Source organism: Hyperoodon ampullatus, assembly GCF_949752795.1.
Source record: "Hyperoodon ampullatus genome assembly, chromosome: 18".
NCBI classification, from domain to species: domain Eukaryota; kingdom Metazoa; phylum Chordata; class Mammalia; order Artiodactyla; family Ziphiidae; genus Hyperoodon; species Hyperoodon ampullatus.
The window spans coordinates 58,966,758-58,985,076 of NC_136931.1; the positions used below are offsets into that span (position 1 = coordinate 58,966,758).

Consider the following 18,319-nt stretch of genomic DNA (forward strand, 5'->3'; position numbering starts at 1 on the left):
CCTCACTTCATGCTGTTGGCTCTTGCGGCTCTGGCACACTGCTCACCCTGCCCACCCCCTCAGTGTAGGCTCCTGACAGGTGGGGATGTGCCTTCTTCTCGGACAGAGTCTTTTGGTTAAGTCTCCGGGGCCAAGGTTCCCAGATTCCTCGGTGCCGTTTGAGACTCCACGCGGTGAGGACACCAGGTCCGCTCTCCCTGAGCTGCCTGCCTGTCTCAGAGTGGGCCTGCCATGGTCACCTTCCCTGGAGCATCTTGGTGGACCCTCCCAGAGCGGTGGGGCTCCCAGCCCTCCAAGCATGGGACTCTTCTGTGAGGGCATCTCTACTTCAGGACTCAGGCTCCAGCATCCTTTCTGGTCCTTTGCTGGGGATCTAAGGTACAGGCACCCTCTTGCGGTGGGGTTTTTCTGTGGAGGGAGGTTGTTGTCTCTGCCGCTAAGGCCCTTGCGCGCTGCAGTGCCCGGTCTGTCGAGGGGTGCGAGTACCTGGGCCCGGCGTACTTGTCCTCCTCTGGAGGAGCTGCCTTCCTCGGGGCAGGCCTCCCGGTCTCAGCTGTTGCCCACTTTGAGCTTCTGTCTGAAACACCACTCCCCCGGCTGGGGCTCTTGTTCCCTTGGCACCTTGCTTCCGACTCCTTCAGGACTTCCTGCTGCCACCGTCTGTTGCCCCCTCTGGAAGGTATCAACTCCTCAACTGGGCTGGGTGTCCCAGCCCACTCAGTGTGGGGACTTGGAGAAAGCCTCCCCTCCCTAAAGCGTGCAGTGCCTTGTTTGGGGTGTAAACTGGGCGTCCTGTCCCTCTGGGCTGGAGCACCCGGCCATGCCCCCCAGCATTGGGCTCCTGGGACGGAGGCCGGGAGTATAAGCGCCTGTCTTAGCTTCCTGTACCCCCCCACACACCCCTGGGCAGTAAGAGGCTTTTCAGCGTTGGGGTGTTGGAGTGAAGACTCTCCCCTGCACACCTCAGTGTTGGGGTCCAGGCCCCTGTGTGAGCTCCCAGATCAAAGGCGCTTGCCCCACCTCAGTTTGAGTCCCTTCTGTGCAACTGTCTCCTGAATCCTTTTTCTGGCTGCTTCGCCTTCCTGGAGCTGGAATTTCCCGTGTTGGGATTGGACCCCACCTTGGCATGTCAGCCAGCCCTGGGCCAGGGGTGCTGCCATTCCTCTTGCTTGCTCCTTTACGGGGGAGATCCACGCTCCCCCGAGTCAAAGGTCTGCCGTCATGCCAAGTGGGTCCCTGTGGAGGACGCTGCTCTGAGGTTGAGGGCCAGCCCCGTCACATGGGCTTCTGGTTCTAAGGCGTGCTCTCTGATACCCTATCTGTGCCACTGGTAGCTGCTCGCCACGTGTGATTTAAATTTTAACTAGTTAGCAGAAAAATTTTTCATTCCATTCTGTGTTGCACTAGCCACATTTGGAGCTGTCGAGCGTTCAGTGGCACAGATAGAGAATGTTTCTGTCACTGTGGAAGGTTCTGTTGGGCCGGACTCTTCTTTGCGTTCCCTTCCCAGTGGGTGGGGGCCCTCTTGCTGTGACTTCCCTCTGGGTTAAGGCTCTGAGTCCTCCGTGTAGGGCTCTTTCTGCCTGGGCAGTTGGGGCTGCTCTGGGGCACCCTGCCCTAGGCCTGTAGAGTGGGCACTCCCCAGATCTCAGGAAGCCATGCTTTTCAGTAGAGGCCCCCTCGCTGGGAGCGGGGACCTCCTGCAGCACGGCATAGCCTTCCCTCCCCAAGGCTCCCCATCTCTCCTGGTCTTGGTGTCAGGCCCTAAGGTGCCGCTTCCCCCTGGGCGCAAGCTTCTGGTGACTCCCCTTTGACCTCAGTCCCCTCTGGGTTGCATGTAACTTCCTTTAGGATGGAGGTGCCCATGTCTCTAAGTATTGGGTGCTTGTCTGAGGGTTTATGTTTCCCTGAGTCTACATTACCGGTAGTGCACTTGACATGTAATTCCTTCGTGTGTGCCGATAGCTCCCTCACAGTTCAGGTTCCCTTTCATCCTCTCATCTTTGTAAGAGTTCTCTTTTCTCCTCTTCTTTCGAGTGATGCTTTCTGCCCCCAAACCTCTAACCCTTTTTGGTGTCACCCTCTTTGGGTTAGGAGTATTATCTCCTTTGGTTTAAGAATCCTTCTCTGGAATAAACTTGTCAGAGGTCTAAAGCCCTCTTCTACTTGGGAGCCAGCCATGTCTGTGTGGGTGGGTTTAGCTTTCACCGTTGTAGGCATCTTCCATGTCCCCCCACTGCACTTCCCCTTTGTTCCTTACAACTGATACACGTATAAATGGTATCGGGCCCTTCTCCATGGGATGCAAAATTCTTTGTCTCCTGACTTGTCTGAGGAGTAACCTCTCCCTGTGTTAGGATTCTGGTCACCTGTGTGCTTGACTTCTCTATGGGAATTGTGGTCTCCAGGTCTAAGGCCTTTGTCCCTAGCAGGCAGCTGTGTGCTGCATGACATTTTCCTGCTCTAAAAAATCCTTTTGAGTATCATCTAGGGAGAAAGTGCTCCATGCTATAGGAGTTTTCCACTTCCTGGGTCAGAGGCACACAAAAATATATCTTATTTATTTACGTATTTATTTATTTTTGGCCGCGTTGGGTCTTTGTTGCTGTGCGCGGGCTTTTTCTCTAGTTGTGGCAAGCAGGGGCTACTCTTCCTTGTGGTGCGCGGGCTTCTCACTGCGGTGGCTTCTCTTGTTGCAGAGCATGGGCTCTAGGCGCGTGGGCTTCGGTAGTTGTGGCTCGCGGGCTCTAGAGCTCAGGCTCAGTAGTTGTGCGCGGGCTTAGTTGCTCTGCGGCATGTGGGATCTTCCTGGACCAGGGCTCGAACCTGTGTCCCCTGCATTGGCAGGCGGGTTCTCAACCACTGCGTCACCAGGGAAGCCCCAAAAAGTATATCTATTTCCTTCTTTCAGCAAACTTCCAGAGTCCTTTTCTGGACCAGACCCTGTGCTGGGCAGTCAAGGCAGCAAAAGGAGAACTGGGCCCAGTCTCTGTCATCAGATAGTAAATGCATCTTCCCCTTTCTATCCCATGCACCCTATTCCCAACCTCGTTCACGTCTCTGGATTTGGACCAGCCAGGGAGTAAATGTGTATTCCTTCCCAATCTCTCCCAGCAGCGTCCTTCTCCAAGAGAGTATGAAGAGAGTGCGTCTGTAGGGCAGGGAAGATGGCGGACAAGCGCAAACTCCAAGGTACTAGGTCCACTGCCTGCTGCCTGTGTGGCCACGTGCTCATGCTCCTCGGAACTCCTCTTTGGATCCCTGCTGCCTTGGCAGGATGCTAACGGCCTGCCTTCCTCCCTGGCCAGGTGAGATTGATCGCTGCCTCAAGAAGGTGTCCGAGGGCGTGGAGCAGTTTGAAGATATTTGGCAGAAGGTACGGGGGCTGGGCCTGAAGCTCCGGGTGGGCCTCTGGGGAGGAGAGAGCGGGACACAGCTGAGGAGTCCTGAGTGCCAGCCAGGGAGAGGGCCGCATGTCCAGGTGCCAGGGACCTCAGGGAAGCAGCTCTGAGGTGGATGGGTCCTGGGGGGCTTGTCCCCAGAGTCCCCGGCCCGCAGAGAGAGACTGGAGTGGGCAGTAGGGCAGCCAGAACCACACAAACTCCTGGATTCTCTCCATCCCTCAGCTCCACAATGCAGCCAACGCGAACCAGAAAGAAAAGTATGAGGCTGATCTAAAGAAGGAGATTAAGAAGCTTCAAGTGAGGGGGCTGGGGGCCCGCACTCCTGTGTCCTGAGGGCGGGGGGAACAGGGAGAGGAGGGGGCGGGGGCCTCGGCGCCTGGGTCCTGAGTGTCTTGCTGTTCCCACCTCCAGCGGCTGAGGGACCAGATCAAGACTTGGGTAGCATCCAATGAGATCAAAGACAAGAGGCAGCTTATAGACAACCGCAAGCTCATTGAGACGGTAGGAGCCCAGAGTCTGCTACCTGAGAGGTGTGGCGGGGGTCGGATGCCTGGGTCCCCAGAGGTCCCGAGAAGAGTGAGGTCTCTGCACCTGGGGAAGGTGGGAGGCGAAGGGCTGGGAACCTGAGAGTGGGGCTCCGGTTTGAGTGTCCACTGGCCCTGAGTCAGCTGCTCTCCCACCTCCGGGATCGCCCTTCCGACTGTGCTCTCCACAGCAAATGGAGCGGTTCAAAGTTGTGGAGCGAGAGACCAAGACCAAAGCCTACAGCAAGGAGGGCCTGGGCCTGGCACAGAAGGTGGACCCTGCCCAGAAGGAGAAGGAGGAGGTCGGCCAGTGGCTCACGGTGAGTCGGGGGAGAGGAGGAGGTGACCTGGGGCCCGGACCCTGGTGGTAGGAGAGGAGTCTGGCTGACCGCTTGCCTTTCCCCTCCCACCCCCAGAATACCATCGACACCCTAAACATGCAGGTGGACCAGTTTGAGAGTGAAGTGGAGTCGCTGTCGGTGCAAACACGCAAGAAGAAGGGCGACAAGGATGTGAGTGGGGGGCCCCTGTGCCCAGAGAACAGAGATGGGCTGGCGATCAGGAGAGGCCGGCTCTCTGGGCTGCGGGAGTCAGGGCCTGGGCTCCTGAGGCAGACAGGGCCGGCAGCTGGGATTAGGGGGTCAGGGGGTGGGATGGGGAGGGCTTAGCAGCTGACTGGAGGGTGTGGCGTGCAGGGAACAGGTGAGGCAGACTCCAGGGTCCCACCTGGGTGTCTGGGTAAACACTGGGGCAGACAAGAAGAGGAGCCCTTTGGGGGAAGATGCTGAGCTCTGCTTGGGTCACAGAGTAAGTGTGAGACCCGAGGGCCGCCCAGGGTGGGGAGGTCGAGGAGCTGCGGCTGCGGCCTCACAGCACCTAGAGGGCCCGGGTGCTAAGGAGAGGACAGCGGGTGTGGACAAGGCGGGGCATGGAGGAGCGTCTCATTGCGCCTGAGGAGAAGAGTGGTCTGAGCCAAAGCCAGGGCTCAGGACCCAGATTCCAGAAAGCCAGGGTTGTCGGGTCCGAGTGCCTGGGGCTGCAGACTGTCTCTGCGTATTGACCCAGGAAGTACGGGGCACAGAGAGCTGGCTCCTCGGGAAGCCGGGGGCGGCGACGTGCCAGAGTTGGGGGTCTGAGACTGAGGAGTCTGGAAGCGTGGGCTTGGAGGGAGGTCCTTGTAGACAGGAGGGACTTGGAACTGGGGCTAGGATGTCAAATCCTAAAGGGAGGGGGGCCTCGGGAGGGAGCCTAGGAGACAGGCCTCTGAATCTGGGCTTCCTCTTAGGGACAGGTGGATGGGGATGGGGGTCATGGTGGTGACAGATGCTCAGAGTTGTAAACAACAAGCTTCCCCCAAACGGGGATTGCCATTATTACTGTTAGAGCAAGACAGGGGCGGCTGTGCTCCTGTATCCCAGAAGGTGGTCGGAGCTGGTGGGTGGGCTGGATGGTCAGGCGGGGTGCAGATTGGGCCACGTTGTAGGGGAGACACCGGGATCCCTGGCTCCTTCAGCAGTTTTCAGGGATGTTGGGGTGGGAGGAGCTGCGGGATCCCTGAGGGGTCAAGGCGGGCAGACCCCGGAGGGGCTGGAGTGGGGCCTCTGGGTCTCCACCAGGGTCAGGGACTGAGGACGGGTTCTGTGGGGGCAGGAGGGGCAGGGCAGGCCCTGCAGCCCCTGAGCCTGGCCCTGGGCTCGCCAGCAGAAGCAGGACCGGATCGAGGGCCTGAAGCGGCATATCGAGAAGCACCGCTACCACGTGCGCATGCTGGAGACCATCCTGCGCATGCTGGACAACGACTCCATCCTCGTGGATGCCATCCGCAAGATCAAGGACGACGTTGAGTACTACGTGGACTCGTCCCAGGACCCCGACTTCGAGGAGAACGAGTTCCTCTACGACGACCTGGACCTCGAGGACATTCGTGAGGCCCGGGGTTGGCCTGCGGGTGAAGGGTGGTGGAGGCCTGGGGGAAGGCGTCCCCCCCAGCTCACACAGCCTCCACGCCCCCACAGCACAGGCGCTGGTCGCCACCTCCCCGCCCAGCCACAGTCACATGGAGGATGAGATCTTCAACCAGTCAAGCAGCACGCCCACCTCGACCACCTCCAGCTCGCCCATCCCACCCAGCCCAGCCAACTGCACCACGGTGAGGCCTGTGGGTCTGAGTCTCCAAGGAGGACACGGGGGCTGGGGGCTGAGGAAATGTCCTGTAGGAGGGGAACCTCGGTATCCAGGGTCTGGGCCCCAAGGGCTGTAGATTGCCGATAGGGTGGTTAGGGCCACACGTGGGTCCTGGGTGTGGAGGAAGGAGGCTGGTGCCTGGGGTGCCGAGGAGCCTGGGCACTGGACACCTGGGAAGGGTTGTTAGGGCCACACGTGGGTCCTGGGTGTGGAGGAAGGAGGCTGGTGCCTGGGGTGCCGAGGAGCCTGGGCACTGGACACCTGGGAAGGGATGGAGGGTTGGATTCTCAAAGGAGAGCAGGTTCCTGGACCCTTAAGAGCCTGGCACGTGGTGCTGGCCCCCAGAAGACAAGCACCCTAAGGGGCAGGGTTTAGGTAGGTTCCCTAGTGAGATGAAGGTCATAGGGGCTTGAACAGCTCTGGGGCTGGAAGGTAGGTCAGCTGGGTTCAGGTCCAGGGGTTCGGAGATTGGAGTCTCTGTCAGGTTCCTAGAGACACAGGTTTCTGACTGCACCTTTCAAACCTCAGGAAAACTCTGAAGATGACAAGAAAAGGGGACGCTCGACGGATAGTGAAATCAGCCAGGTGGGTCCGATGGGCGTCGGACGTTGATGGGCCCAGCACTCGCTCATTCGCTGGTTTCCAGAGGCTTACTGAGGTCTGAGTATGGCCCCCGTGCTGGGCTTTGGGGACGCGGTGGGTCACGCTGCCCTGAGGGAGGCCTGCAGTACTGATGGGAAGGCAGACAGGTGCGTGGCTGGTGCTGTGGTCGGGAGGAGCTTCTTGGGAAGGGCGTCTGCCCTGGGCATTAGAGGAAGATACACTCCCGTGTGGGGCCGCAGCAGGAGACAGAGGCCAGTCGTGGTGGACGTGGAAGTGTGCAGAGGTGAGCCCAGCCAGGTCCGCTGGGCTGACCGCGAGCGCAGGACCTTAGATTGTCGGGCTGGGGGGCCCACACCAGGTGGCCCAGCTCTGAAAGGGCCCAGCAAGCCCCAGAAGTGATAGGTCAGAAACCACACAGGTTTCTTTTCTTGGGCGTGCTCTGGGCCTTGGCTGTGCAGATGGTGCACATCACAAGTTTCCAAGAGGGGAAGTGCCTCTGAGAGTTTTTTCTCCTTAGTGAGCCTTGTGGATTCTGCTCACGTCTCCCAGGGCAGCAGCACACTTTAGGAAATGCTGCTGCACCAGAATGCTGTCTTTAGGCAGGAGGAAAGTGAGCCTGAAACCCCTCTGTGGGCTCATCGGAGGGCTGGTCCTGAGGGAGACCCTGAGGGCAGAATTGATGAGGCTGGTGTGGGACCCGGGTGACCATGCGTGGTGTTGGGAAGGAGTTGGTTGCAAGTCCTGCTTGGTGCGGAGTGAGCGTGAGGTGCCCGTGGGGCCTCAGGATGGGTCCAGGAAGCGGTGAGGACGGCAGCTGGGTAGGCTTGAGAGAGATGGTCAGCAGCTCAGCCGCGGGCTGTCGTGGGCACGTTACCCCACGTGCTTTGTGGGGTATTGGTCATTAACGGCCCCTTGAGTTGCTTTTGGGACCCTTTAAGTGACATTCAGAATTACTATCCTATTTTTAGCTGTTCTCTCTTCTCCCCTTGGACTTCTGGCTGGGTCCAGCTAACCTCTTAGTGAGGCCATTGATGTGTTTCCCACTACTCCCCTGTCATCAGGCGGATGGGTTTCTCTTACACCCAAGTGGTGTCTCGGATCCCTGTGGGACATCGTGGGGATGTCCAGGCAGGACATGGCAAGCTGGATGCAGGCTAGAAGTGCACGAGTGTTGTGCGCATGAAGGTGGAGGTTGAAGCCATGAGGGCGAATGGGGTGGGGGGGGGTCATCTGGGTCCCCAGGGAGGGGCAGCAAGGCCAGCACCGAGGGTGGAGCCTTGTTCCGGGGAGGGGTGTGCGGGGGGCTGGTGAGACCTGCGGCCCACTGGGTCCTGACCCTCTCCTCCCTCCCACCTGCAGTCTCCAGCCAAAAACGGCTCCAAGCCTGTCCACAGCAGCCAGCACCCTCAGTCCCCAGCTGTGCCGCCAAGCTACCCCTCCGGCCCCCCGCCCGCCGCCTCTGCCCTGAGCACCGCCCCTGGCAACAACGGGGCCCCTGCCCCGGCAGCACCCCCAAGCGCCCTGGGCGCCAAGGCCAGCCCAGCTCCCAGCCACAACTCGGGCACGCCCGCCCCCTACGCCCAGGCTGTGGCCCCGCCAGCTCCCAGTGGGCCCAGCCCCGCGCAGCCCCGGCCCCCCAGCGTGCAGCCCGGCGGAGGCGGAGGCGGAGGCAAGCAGAACGGCGCCACCAGTAAGTGGGAGGCGGCCGGGCGGGGGGGTCCTGGGGTGGCTGCCGCAGGCCCCTCTCAGCCCCTCTTCCTTCCCCCAGGTTACAGCTCAGTAGTGGCAGACAGCCCGGCAGAGGTGGCTCTCAGCAGCGGCGGGGGCAGCAGTGCCAACAGCCAGGCCCTGGGCCCCCCGTCTGGCCCCCACAACCCACCTCCCAGCACCTCGTGAGTGTCCGGCCTCGGGCAGGGCTGGGGACAGGCAGCCTTTGGTGCAAGGAGGCACGGGGCCGCCCTCACAGTCGCCACACGGTGCAGACACGCGCCCTGCCCTTGCCAGTGGGGACCCGCCCAGAGCTCTCTCCCACCCGCTTAGGTGCTGGGTCCCGACTTCTTCCCAGCTGGGGTATCGTATATGTGTGTCCCCCAGCTCTGCCCTAGAACATTCCTCGCCTGAGTGGGATTGTTCTCAGAGCCCCCCGGTGACCCGTTGGAACGCGCTGGCTCTCCCTTTCCTGCAGGAGTCTTGTACCCTTCCGCCTCCTCCCTTTTCTGTGTCCTGCCCCAGGGCCTTCCTCACTCCGTCAGGGGCTCAGTGTCCACTTCTCACAGTGAAGGATCCCAGTCGTCCGTCCTCTCCCCAGCCACCCCTCCAGATTGTAGGTCAGACCATTTCCCAGAAGAGTGGCCCAAGAGAGAGCTCAGCGTCCTGTGTGGGACACGGGGAAGACCTCCCCGGACCCTCCCTTCCTCCTCCTCCCTGGGTGCCTCACCCCTGGGCTCTAGGTGGGCTGCTCTGTTGTGTGGTTGTTTCCCACCCCCTCCTACACGGGCCACTCCGCGTAAGAAGTGGTCCCACCTGCTTCCTAGAGAACGTTTAGCCGTGTGGTCTCTGGGAGCGTCCTGAGAATGCTTGTTCCCACCTCCACAGCCCTTTACTGGGAAGTGATGGCGAGGGGCGGCTCTCCCTTCGCCCAGAGAGCTTCTCTCCTGTCTGCGCCCCTCAGCTGGCCCCATGTTCTGTGCATTCTCCCTTTTTGACTCCTTCCCCCGATCACGCAAGTTTTCCTGTCCGTCCTGCTGTTGGGGACCCTCCTCTGAGCCTCCAACCCTTTGTACCCCTCCCCAGGAAGGAACCCAATGCGACAGCCCCAACGGGGGCTGGGGGCGTGGCCCCAGGCTCAGGGAACAACTCGGGGGGACCCAGTCTCCTGGTGCCACTACCTGTGAACCCTCCCAGCTCCCCGACACCCAGCTTCAGCGAGGCCAAGGCGGCCGGCGCCCTGCTCAATGGACCTCCACAGTTCAGCGCTGCCCCGGAGATCAAGGTGGGCCCCGCACATCCCCGGCGGGCCCCGAGCCTCTCTGTCCTGGCCCTGTGTCTCCACTGCAGATGGTCGCTGTCCCCTGGCTGCAGGTCTCTACCTGCCATCTCCACCTCCAGCCCTCGCTGTGTCGCTCTGGCTTCTCTCCCCTGGCACACCTGCGTGCTCACATCATCTCCGGGCTTCTCTGCCACCCCCCACCTGGGTCTCTGTCCCTCTGGGCACTTTCCTTGCTCCTGGCTTGCTCGGTCCCCGGGTGTCCACTGTCATTGCCCTCCTTCCAGCCCTCGGTCATTTCTCCCCATAAGACATATTACTTCACATGACCCACCATCCAGAGCTCACCGCCCTCTTGCCTTCTACAAAAACATTTAAGTCCAGAAAATACTTGATGTCTGCTCTGAGCCACTTTGTGCTGGGTAAACGTAGCCACTTCCCACCTTCCGTACAGGGAGCAGAGTGGGACTGTATGGCGGGCGTGTCTGGGTGGGGTGGGGGCCGGGGTGCTGTGGACCCACGTGCGTGCATCTGACTTAACCTGGGGAGGCAGTCCAGCAAGGTTTCTGAGGTGGAACCGGGGCCAGGTCGTGTGGGGTCACAGTGGCAGGCGGGGCTGACAGGGAGAAGTGGCTCTCCCGGGCTGGAGTTCTACGAGGGGCTGATGCCAGAGCTGTAGTTAGAAGGCTAGGAAGCAGGGTTCAGCGGAGGCGAGAGGAACGGGGTGCAGGCTGGCTGCAGGGCCAGAGTCTGAAAGGGCAGCAGCAGGATGTGGGGTGACCATCTGGGGCAGTGTGTTTTGGGGTTTATTTGGGGTTTTTTGTTTTTTTGGCCACACCACGTGGCTTGCAGGGTCTTAGTTCCCTGACCAGGGATTGAACCCGGGCCCTCGGCAGTGAAAGTGCGGAGTCCTAACCACTGGACCGCCAGGGAAGTCCCTGGGCCAGTGTGTTTTAACTTCACTTCCACAGGAGGCAGGATGACGAGGGCCCCACTGTCAGGGTCCAAGCCCTGCGTTGCCTCCTGTACCTGCCTTCATCTGGAAAATGGAAGTAATCACAGTCACTCCTCAACTACAATAGGATGCTTGGGAATAGTCCTCATAAGGCTCTCAGGAGAGCTTCTGCCTCAGAGTGAGCACCGAAAGTTTAGAAATACGACAGACAGGAAATTCAGTGTGTGCATTTTTCTGGGGGGAAAAAATGAGCCTTGAGATTCTCAAAACAGGTCCACGACATTTTTTTTTTTTTTTTTTTTTTTTAATTAGTGGGTGAGTGGTGGAAAGGTTTTGAGTAGGAAAATGACAGAGAAGGACATGGCTGGAAAGGTCCCTCGGGGGCCTGTGAGACCAGGACAGTGTGGGGTGTGAAGGTCTGGGCGGCAGAGGATAGGCCCACAGTGCAGGTGCCTCCGAGGGAAGAAAGGCCTCGGTGACTGAAGGGCGTGGGGACTGGGGTGGCGAGAGGAGTGGAAGGCGACTGCCAGTGGCCAGCGGTGGCTGGCGGCCGCGGAGAGGGGCAGGAGGTCTTAGTGACGCACGTGGGGCAGCCGGCAGTGGGCGGGCTCCTCCCAGCGTGTAGGCGTGCAGACAAGTGGGAGCTGCTGCGGGTTCTGTGACGGCGGTGGTGCTCGGGCTCTCCGCTGGTGTGTTACTGTCGCGGGGCTGCACAGCAGGGTCCACACGTGCCAGGCGCCCCTCTGTCGGTGGACACTTGGTCGTGTCCAGGTTTTCTCCCCGCTGTTAGGTGCTGCAGTGGATGTACTCTTACACTAACGGCCTTGGCTTAGGTGAAGCCCCACCAGAGCAGGCGAGGGTGCCGGGGCCCACGAGGACCCAGTGCCAGCCCTCGGCCCTGGACCTCAGGCCAGGCACCTCTTCCCTCCCCAGGCCCCTGAGCCTCTGAGCTCTTTGAAGTCCATGGCAGAGCGGGCAGCCATCAGCTCCGGTATCGAGGACCCCGTCCCCACGCTGCACCTGACTGAGCGAGGTGAGCGTCCGGGGGTGTGGCGGGCCGTCCAGGAGGGGCCGGATGCACCAGCCTCACCGCTTGCCGGCCCCACCTCTGCCCTCCCCGCAGACATCATCCTGAGCAGCACGTCAGCTCCCCCAGCCTCGGCCCAGCCGGCCCTGCAGCTGTCGGAGGTGAACATACCGCTGTCGCTGGGTGTGTGTCCCCTGGGGCCTGTGCCCCTCACCAAGGAGCAGCTCTACCAGCAGGCCATGGAAGAGGCCGCCTGGCACCACATGCCCCACCCCTCAGACTCTGAGCGTATCCGGTGAGGGGCCACGCGGGGTGGGTACGGGCCCCTGTGTCTGAGGGAGCCTTGACCTGGGCTCCCCACAGGACACAGGGACTGAGGCGGTAATGCTGGGTGATGTGGTGCCTGAGATGCTCCCTTTGATCGACGAGAGGAGAGAAGAAGGCAGGGAGGCCGGGGGCTGCCACGCACCAGCACTGACCGTCCGTCCCCCCACAGGCAGTACCTCCCCCGGAACCCCTGCCCGACGCCCCCCTACCACCACCAGATGCCGCCCCCGCACTCGGATACTGTGGAGTTCTACCAGCGGCTGTCGACTGAGACGCTCTTCTTCATCTTCTACTATCTGGAGGTACAGCAGGGCCCCCGGGGCAGCCTCGGGCCCCCCGGCTTCGCCGCCACCGCCGCCGTCCCCCCTCGGGCTGGAGGGGTGAGGTGGGTGCCCCACTGCGGCCACCAGGACCGCACCCCTCCCCTCCCCCAGTCCTGGCCCCCCCCAAACCAGACCCCTCCCTGTCCCCACTCCAGTGCTGAGGTGCCAGGTCAGTTGAGGCTGAGGGCTGGGTTGGTCTAGCGCAGCACCCAGGGAGCCCAGCCCCACGGTGCCTGTCCCAGTGACTCTCACTGTGCCAGCACGCTGCTCGCTGGCACGTACTCGGGCCTCCCTGGGGACCGCTAGGGAACTGTCCAACTTCTGCGTGACCCAGTGAGTCACCGGTGACCCCCTCCCTCATCCAGCCCTGAGAAAGTTTCTAAACTGCCTCCTCTCAGCTCTCATCACGATTAGTTTCTCTTCCTTCTCAAAGCTTCTCTGAAAGCAATTTCCACCTCCTGTCTCATTTTCCTTCTCCTGACCAGCATTGGTACGTTTTGTGCCCCAGCCCATCCGTACTTGGATTGTCCGGCCCAACCTCGGTCTGTGGCGGGGCCTAAGGTCAGCCCTGTCGCCCTGCCCCGTCCACCTGGCCCCCACCCAGTTGCAAGGCCCCCTGATCCCCTGTTCCATCCTTCCTTCCCCAGGGCACTAAGGCACAGTACCTGGCAGCCAAGGCCCTAAAGAAGCAGTCGTGGCGATTCCACACCAAGTATATGATGTGGTTCCAGAGGCACGAGGAGCCCAAGACCATCACTGACGAGTTCGAGCAGGTGAGGGCCCCTCCCTGTGCCCCGTCCACTCTGGTCCCGCTGGCTGAGTCCGGGTAGAGTCCCCACTCCACACGCAGAGTGGCAGCCCTGCTGCCCGCTCCCTTCGCCACCACCTCCAGCCAGCTCGGTCCCTCAGGCCGTCTGCCCTGCCTGGGACGCCATCCTCTTCCTTTCTCACTGGCCAGCTTGCGGTCACCCCAGAGGCCCCAGCCTCCATGTCCTTCCTCAGAGGAGCCTTCCCCAGGCGCACACACAGCCTGTGCCTCTGCCCCTCCTCTGGCACGGTGGGGGGATGTGGTGTCTCCCACCCAAGACCATGGGCTGCACTGCACGGGGACCTTGACAGTCCCCAGCACCCAGCAGAGAGGGACTCGGCAAACACGGATGGGGAAGCTCTTTTGTTGTTCTCATAATTGATTGATTGGGACCTCCCACTTCTTGCAAAACACTGGAGCCAGACTACCTGGTTTGGAACCCAGCTCTAGCTGGTGACCGTGGACAATTCAGTTGAACATCTGTCTCTATTTCCTTATCTGTAAAAACGGGGTAACAGCACCTACCTTTATGCAGTTGTTATGAGGATTAAATGAGTTGATAACGTGTAAGTGCTAAACGGTGCCTGCTACGTAGTGTCACGGGCGTGCTGTACTTTATTTCAACTCTTAGTTGGTATGTTCCACAGAGGTTTTTTTCCACCAAATCTTTACCTGATGCCAAGCACTGAACAAGGGCCTTGTCCTCAGGGAACCCAGTCTCCTCTCCTCCATTCCTTCAGGTTCTTTGAAGCATTTCCACCCTTCATTCAGAACCCGGCCCCATTCCCACCCTGTCTTCTTGGACACTAACTAACTACAGATCCTGTCCCCTCCCGGTTTGGTCCAAAGTAATCCTCTAAGTTAGTGTATTTCCAGGCATCAATCCTTCAGAAGTTCCCACACCACCGCTGTTGCCAGTAAAACGTCTGTCCTGGCAGCGTGCCTGGATGTATGTAGACTCCAAGCCTGTTCCATGGCCTCAGGGGTTTTGTGAAGACTAAACCCACCCTAGGACATACATCACGTACTCAGCACGTGATCAGTGCTCGGAAAGCCACAGCCATCAAGAGAAGCAATACGATGTTTGGCACACGTACCCGGCCGGGGTCGAGGCCGCCTCTGGCACGTGACCTCCCTGCGCCTCCCTCTGCTTCCTCTGAAGCGGGAGGGATAACACTTCCCACCTGAGAAGAGCCTTGTGAGGGTGGAGTGAGACGTGTGCATGCAGGGCAGTTGGCCTGGTGCCTGGCTCCTCCGTGGCCCTGAGACCTGTCCCTCTGTCGGTCTGACCCAGATCCCCGACCACCTCGTCCACTCACTGACCGCCTTCTCCCCCGGCCAGGGCACCTACATCTACTTTGACTACGAGAAGTGGGGCCAGCGGAAGAAGGAAGGCTTCACCTTTGAGTACCGCTACCTGGAGGACCGGGACCTCCAGTGACACCGGCCCCTCCCTCCACCCTTCCCTCCCCCCGCATGCTGATCCCCCTGCCCAGGTGAGGGCCCTGCCCTGGAAGACTGGGGGGAGGCCCCAGGCCATAGGGCAGCCCCCTCCCCCAGGAAGCAGGGAGGGGGCCGGGAGGCTCTCTCTTCCTCTCAGCCCCACCCTGGGGGCCCGGGGGCGAGGGCTGCCCCCTCCTCCCCTCCCCAGTGAGGGACATTTTTTGGTAAACCTATTTTCATTTTGGAAAATATTTATGAATAAATAGTTTTATATGACGGCTGGCAGCAGCAGCCTCTCCTGTACCCCCTCAGAGTCAGTGAGCCAGGGGGTGTTCCTGCTGGCGGGGGCGCCGGGCCAGCTGGGGGTTGAACTGGGAGTTGTACCGCCTCCGCCGATCGTCCACCTCTTCTGGCTGATCCTCCTGGGCTGCCGTGCCTCCAATCCGGGCCAGCAGGGCCTCTGCCCGAGCCCTCTCAGCCGCCTCCCGCTGGAGACGTTCAGCTCGAAGCCGGTCCAGGGATGGGGGTCTGGGAGGAGACGAGAGTTGGTTCAGGAAGCTGGTAGCCCCAGGAGGCCCCGCCCTCCCCCACTGTCCTCTGGGAGGGAGCTGCCACCTGGGAGGGAAGCAGACTGGTGCTGGGACCCTGAAGCTGGCCTCACCACCTCTACAGGTGGGTGCCCCTCCACCACTAAGCGGCTGTATGGCACTGAGCACAGCCTGGCCCTCCGCATTCCCTCATCTGTGGGAGAAAGGAGACGGGTCGGTATACCCGATCTACACTCGGGTCTGCATCCTAGGGACACAAACCTGCTTTTACTCTAGCCCCGTGGTTCTCACACTCTGGTCTCAAAAACTGAACCTCAGAGAGCTTTGTTTCAGTGGATTTTATCTTCTTGCATATAAAAACTGAGAAATCTTAACACAGGCAATGTTCCACCAGCCACATCAGTGGTGTCGTCTCATATCATGTAGCCTCTGGGAACCCCGAGAACGAGTGAAAAATTTAAATGATGTTATGAAAATAGGCTTGACTTCGCAGACCCCGTGAAGGGGTGTCAGGACCCCCGGGGTCCCTGGACCACGTGTTGAGAACGCGTATCTAGACCCCAGAGCCCTCCCGTCCCAACCAGAGAGAGCTTCCATGGTGCCCACGTGGCCATGGCCAACCCCCAAGGCCCAGGCTCCTTACTCTTTGGGTCGTTTCTCAGGTCCCTCCTTTTCCTTTCTGCTGTGACTGCCATCGTCACCACTGTGCTTTCTCTTCTTCCCCAAATGTTTCTGCATCTCCCACAGAGGGTCCAGGCGGTTCTTGACCTTCTCATCTGGTCCTGGACCAGACGGGGGGCCGCCCCGCCTTGGGGGGAGCTGGTACCAAGGGAGCTGAGTCTGGGCTTCCGCTGCACTCTGGCCCAGGTACGTCAGGATGCCCAGAGCCTTCTCTTGCCTCTCCTGAGGAAGACAGAAAATGTGGAAGTGAGACTGTCAAGTGTGTCTCCTCTTGGGGAACCCAGGGACACCCAAGGTTCCTGAGGCAGAACCAGACATTGAGCCAACAGGCCTGTCATGAGCCAACTCTGCCAGGTGCTGGGGACACAACAGACCAGTACGTGTGGGGCTCCTGCTCCGGGGGCACAATGGCAGCTTCAGAAACAAAAAGCACAGGAAGGAGGGGACAGGGTGGAGCTGCTTTAGGTTAGGGTTCAAAGGCAGGCATCTTTGGGGAGACGACTGAAGAAAAACCTGAGAGAAGCAAGGAAGAGGAGTGACCGAGGTGGGGGGAGGAGGCAAGTTCAGAGTTTGATGGGAAATCCCTGAGAGCAGGTGAGTGACAGGATCTGATTTACATTTAAAAGCCCCTTAACACTTCCCAAATATCTATAGGCTCTGGACAGCAAGTTAGAGACCTGAGAGGTCTGTACCTAGCTGCCGGCAATAACCAACACCTCTTAAGTGCTATGTTTTGGTACTGTTCTGAGTTCCCTACATTAGCTTGTTTAGTCCCCACCATATCCCTAAACACTCCTTAGTCACACCCGACGGGCAAGGTGCTCCCCTTCCCCCAGGTCCATCCATGACTCTGACGAAGAGGGCAAGACCGACTTACTTTCTCTCGTCGCTTCTCGTCCTCGTACTCTTTATTGCCTCTGCTCACCCCCTTCCCTTCTTCCAGCAGCTCTCGAAACAGATCCACAGGGCCAGAACTGCTTGGGGCTCCTGCTGTTTCAGCCGCAGGTAGTGAGTTCTGATGCCTGGCTTTCTTCCGTAGGAACTCTGTGCGGGCCTGGGGGAAAAGGAAGGTATAGGCAGACCGTTCAGAACCTAGATGTGACTCCAGGAACTGTGAGCCTGGTGCCGACCCCAGAAAACCGCAGGCCGTGGTGCTGGGGGCTGTAAAGGAAGGGAGCAGGGGCGCTGGGAGCCCGGAAGAGGCACCTATCCCAGCCTGCGGAGAGGGTGGGGGAATGAGGCGACGCCTGGGTTTGTAAGCTACCTTTCGAACAGTAAACCACGGGGGTTCCCAATCTCGAGTGACACAGTAAAAACAGCTACGAAGGCAGCCAATTGGTGTTTCAGGACAGGTGATCTGAATTCCAGGCAGGGCTCCATGTCGCTATCCCCAGTTGATTTGCAATTTCTACTGATAAATGTGAATTTTAAAAACCCTGACTACCTCCCAGCCAGTGTTGACAATCAGATAAGCCAAAGGACAGGAAGCTAGGTGTAAACCAAACAGGTTAGTAGTTATAAAGAGAGCCTCTAGTGTTTGCGTGTGGGCAGCGGTGCAGGCAAAAGGCTCGCCCGACAGAGCGGAACTGGCTTGTTCCACTGTCATTTCGCTGTGTCTTCCTCTCTGAAGCCATCTCACCTGTCTGCACAATGGAAATGACAGCCTCTCTAAGAACGAATAGTGCATAAGAGATTTGGCAAGTCAAGCGCTCTGCACGGGGCGAGCATACAGTAGGCGCTTACTAAATAGGGAGTTTGTGCAGGTAAGCTAAAAAGTGGTCCGAGTTTCCTTGAATTGTCCAGGGCTTCTTTTATTCATGAGCTCCTACTCTAGGAGTGGGGAGAACCAAGACCTGGGAGACCTCGAGGTGGGCCCCGCAAAAGACCGCACACGCTTCCAGGGAGCCCGGCCCCTAATTCCGCACGGTGTGCATTGCGCCTGCGCGCCGCCCCACTTCCGGTCCCTCCTGAGGCGCCTGGGCGCTCCGCCCCAGAGCCTCGCCCGGCCGGACTGGGAGCTTACCTCTTGCTGAGCGAGCAGCACCCTCCGCTCACGCTCTTTCTCCTCCTTCCGGGCTTGGGCCTCGTCACGCCGCACGCGGGCGACATTGTCCTTGTTCCGGACGTGCCAGCTCTTCTTGGGTAAGATATTCATGGCGCCGTAGCTGTCCACGGACTGGCAGGCCCGCCTTCTAGCACTTCAGATTGGCGAGAGGATGGCCCCTCCCTGTCTCGGCCATGGATTGGTCCTGGGCTATTTGGCACGCCCCTCTGGGTCTGTAGCGAAAGTTGATTGGCTGAGACGCCCACCTCCCATCGCCCGGAATTGCGCGTGGGGTCGCCTAGCGACCGCCTCTTATCAAGATTCTGAGTCAATCACAAGTGTCCCCGCCCGGACGCTACTGAACGCGGCCTCTGATTGGCTGGCACTCCCGCCAGGTCCTCTCGCGGATGAGCCCGCCGGGCCGACCCACAGGTACACACATTTGATTGGCTTATGTCCCGC

General features: G+C 59.9%; 2 protein-coding genes across 2 annotated transcripts; one reads left to right on the forward strand and one right to left on the reverse strand.

Moving 5' to 3' along the window:
- Nucleotides 1–3,167: 3,167 nt before the first annotated feature.
- Nucleotides 3,168–14,860, forward strand: CNOT3 (CCR4-NOT transcription complex subunit 3; the record flags this gene model as incomplete). Its single annotated transcript, XM_079724249.1, has 16 exons — nucleotides 3,168–3,192; nucleotides 3,309–3,376; nucleotides 3,627–3,701; nucleotides 3,816–3,905; nucleotides 4,120–4,248; nucleotides 4,345–4,440; nucleotides 5,633–5,852; nucleotides 5,944–6,077; nucleotides 6,641–6,697; nucleotides 8,075–8,607; nucleotides 9,509–9,707; nucleotides 11,590–11,689; nucleotides 11,780–11,978; nucleotides 12,180–12,312; nucleotides 12,981–13,106; nucleotides 14,484–14,860. 16 exons carry the CDS (start codon nucleotides 3,168–3,170, stop codon nucleotides 14,580–14,582), a joined length of 2,283 nt encoding a protein of 760 aa, XP_079580375.1. The 3' UTR covers nucleotides 14,583–14,860.
- On the reverse strand, nucleotides 14,857–18,116 carry LENG1 (leukocyte receptor cluster member 1). Its single transcript, XM_079724250.1, has 4 exons — nucleotides 17,837–18,116; nucleotides 16,691–16,867; nucleotides 15,776–16,035; nucleotides 14,857–15,112 (listed from the first exon to the last, which is right to left on the reverse strand). The coding sequence occupies exons 1-4, from the start codon at nucleotides 17,966–17,968 to the stop codon at nucleotides 14,899–14,901; spliced, it is 783 nt and encodes a 260-aa protein (XP_079580376.1). The 5' UTR covers nucleotides 17,969–18,116; the 3' UTR covers nucleotides 14,857–14,898.
- Nucleotides 18,117–18,319: the final 203 nt, after the last annotated feature.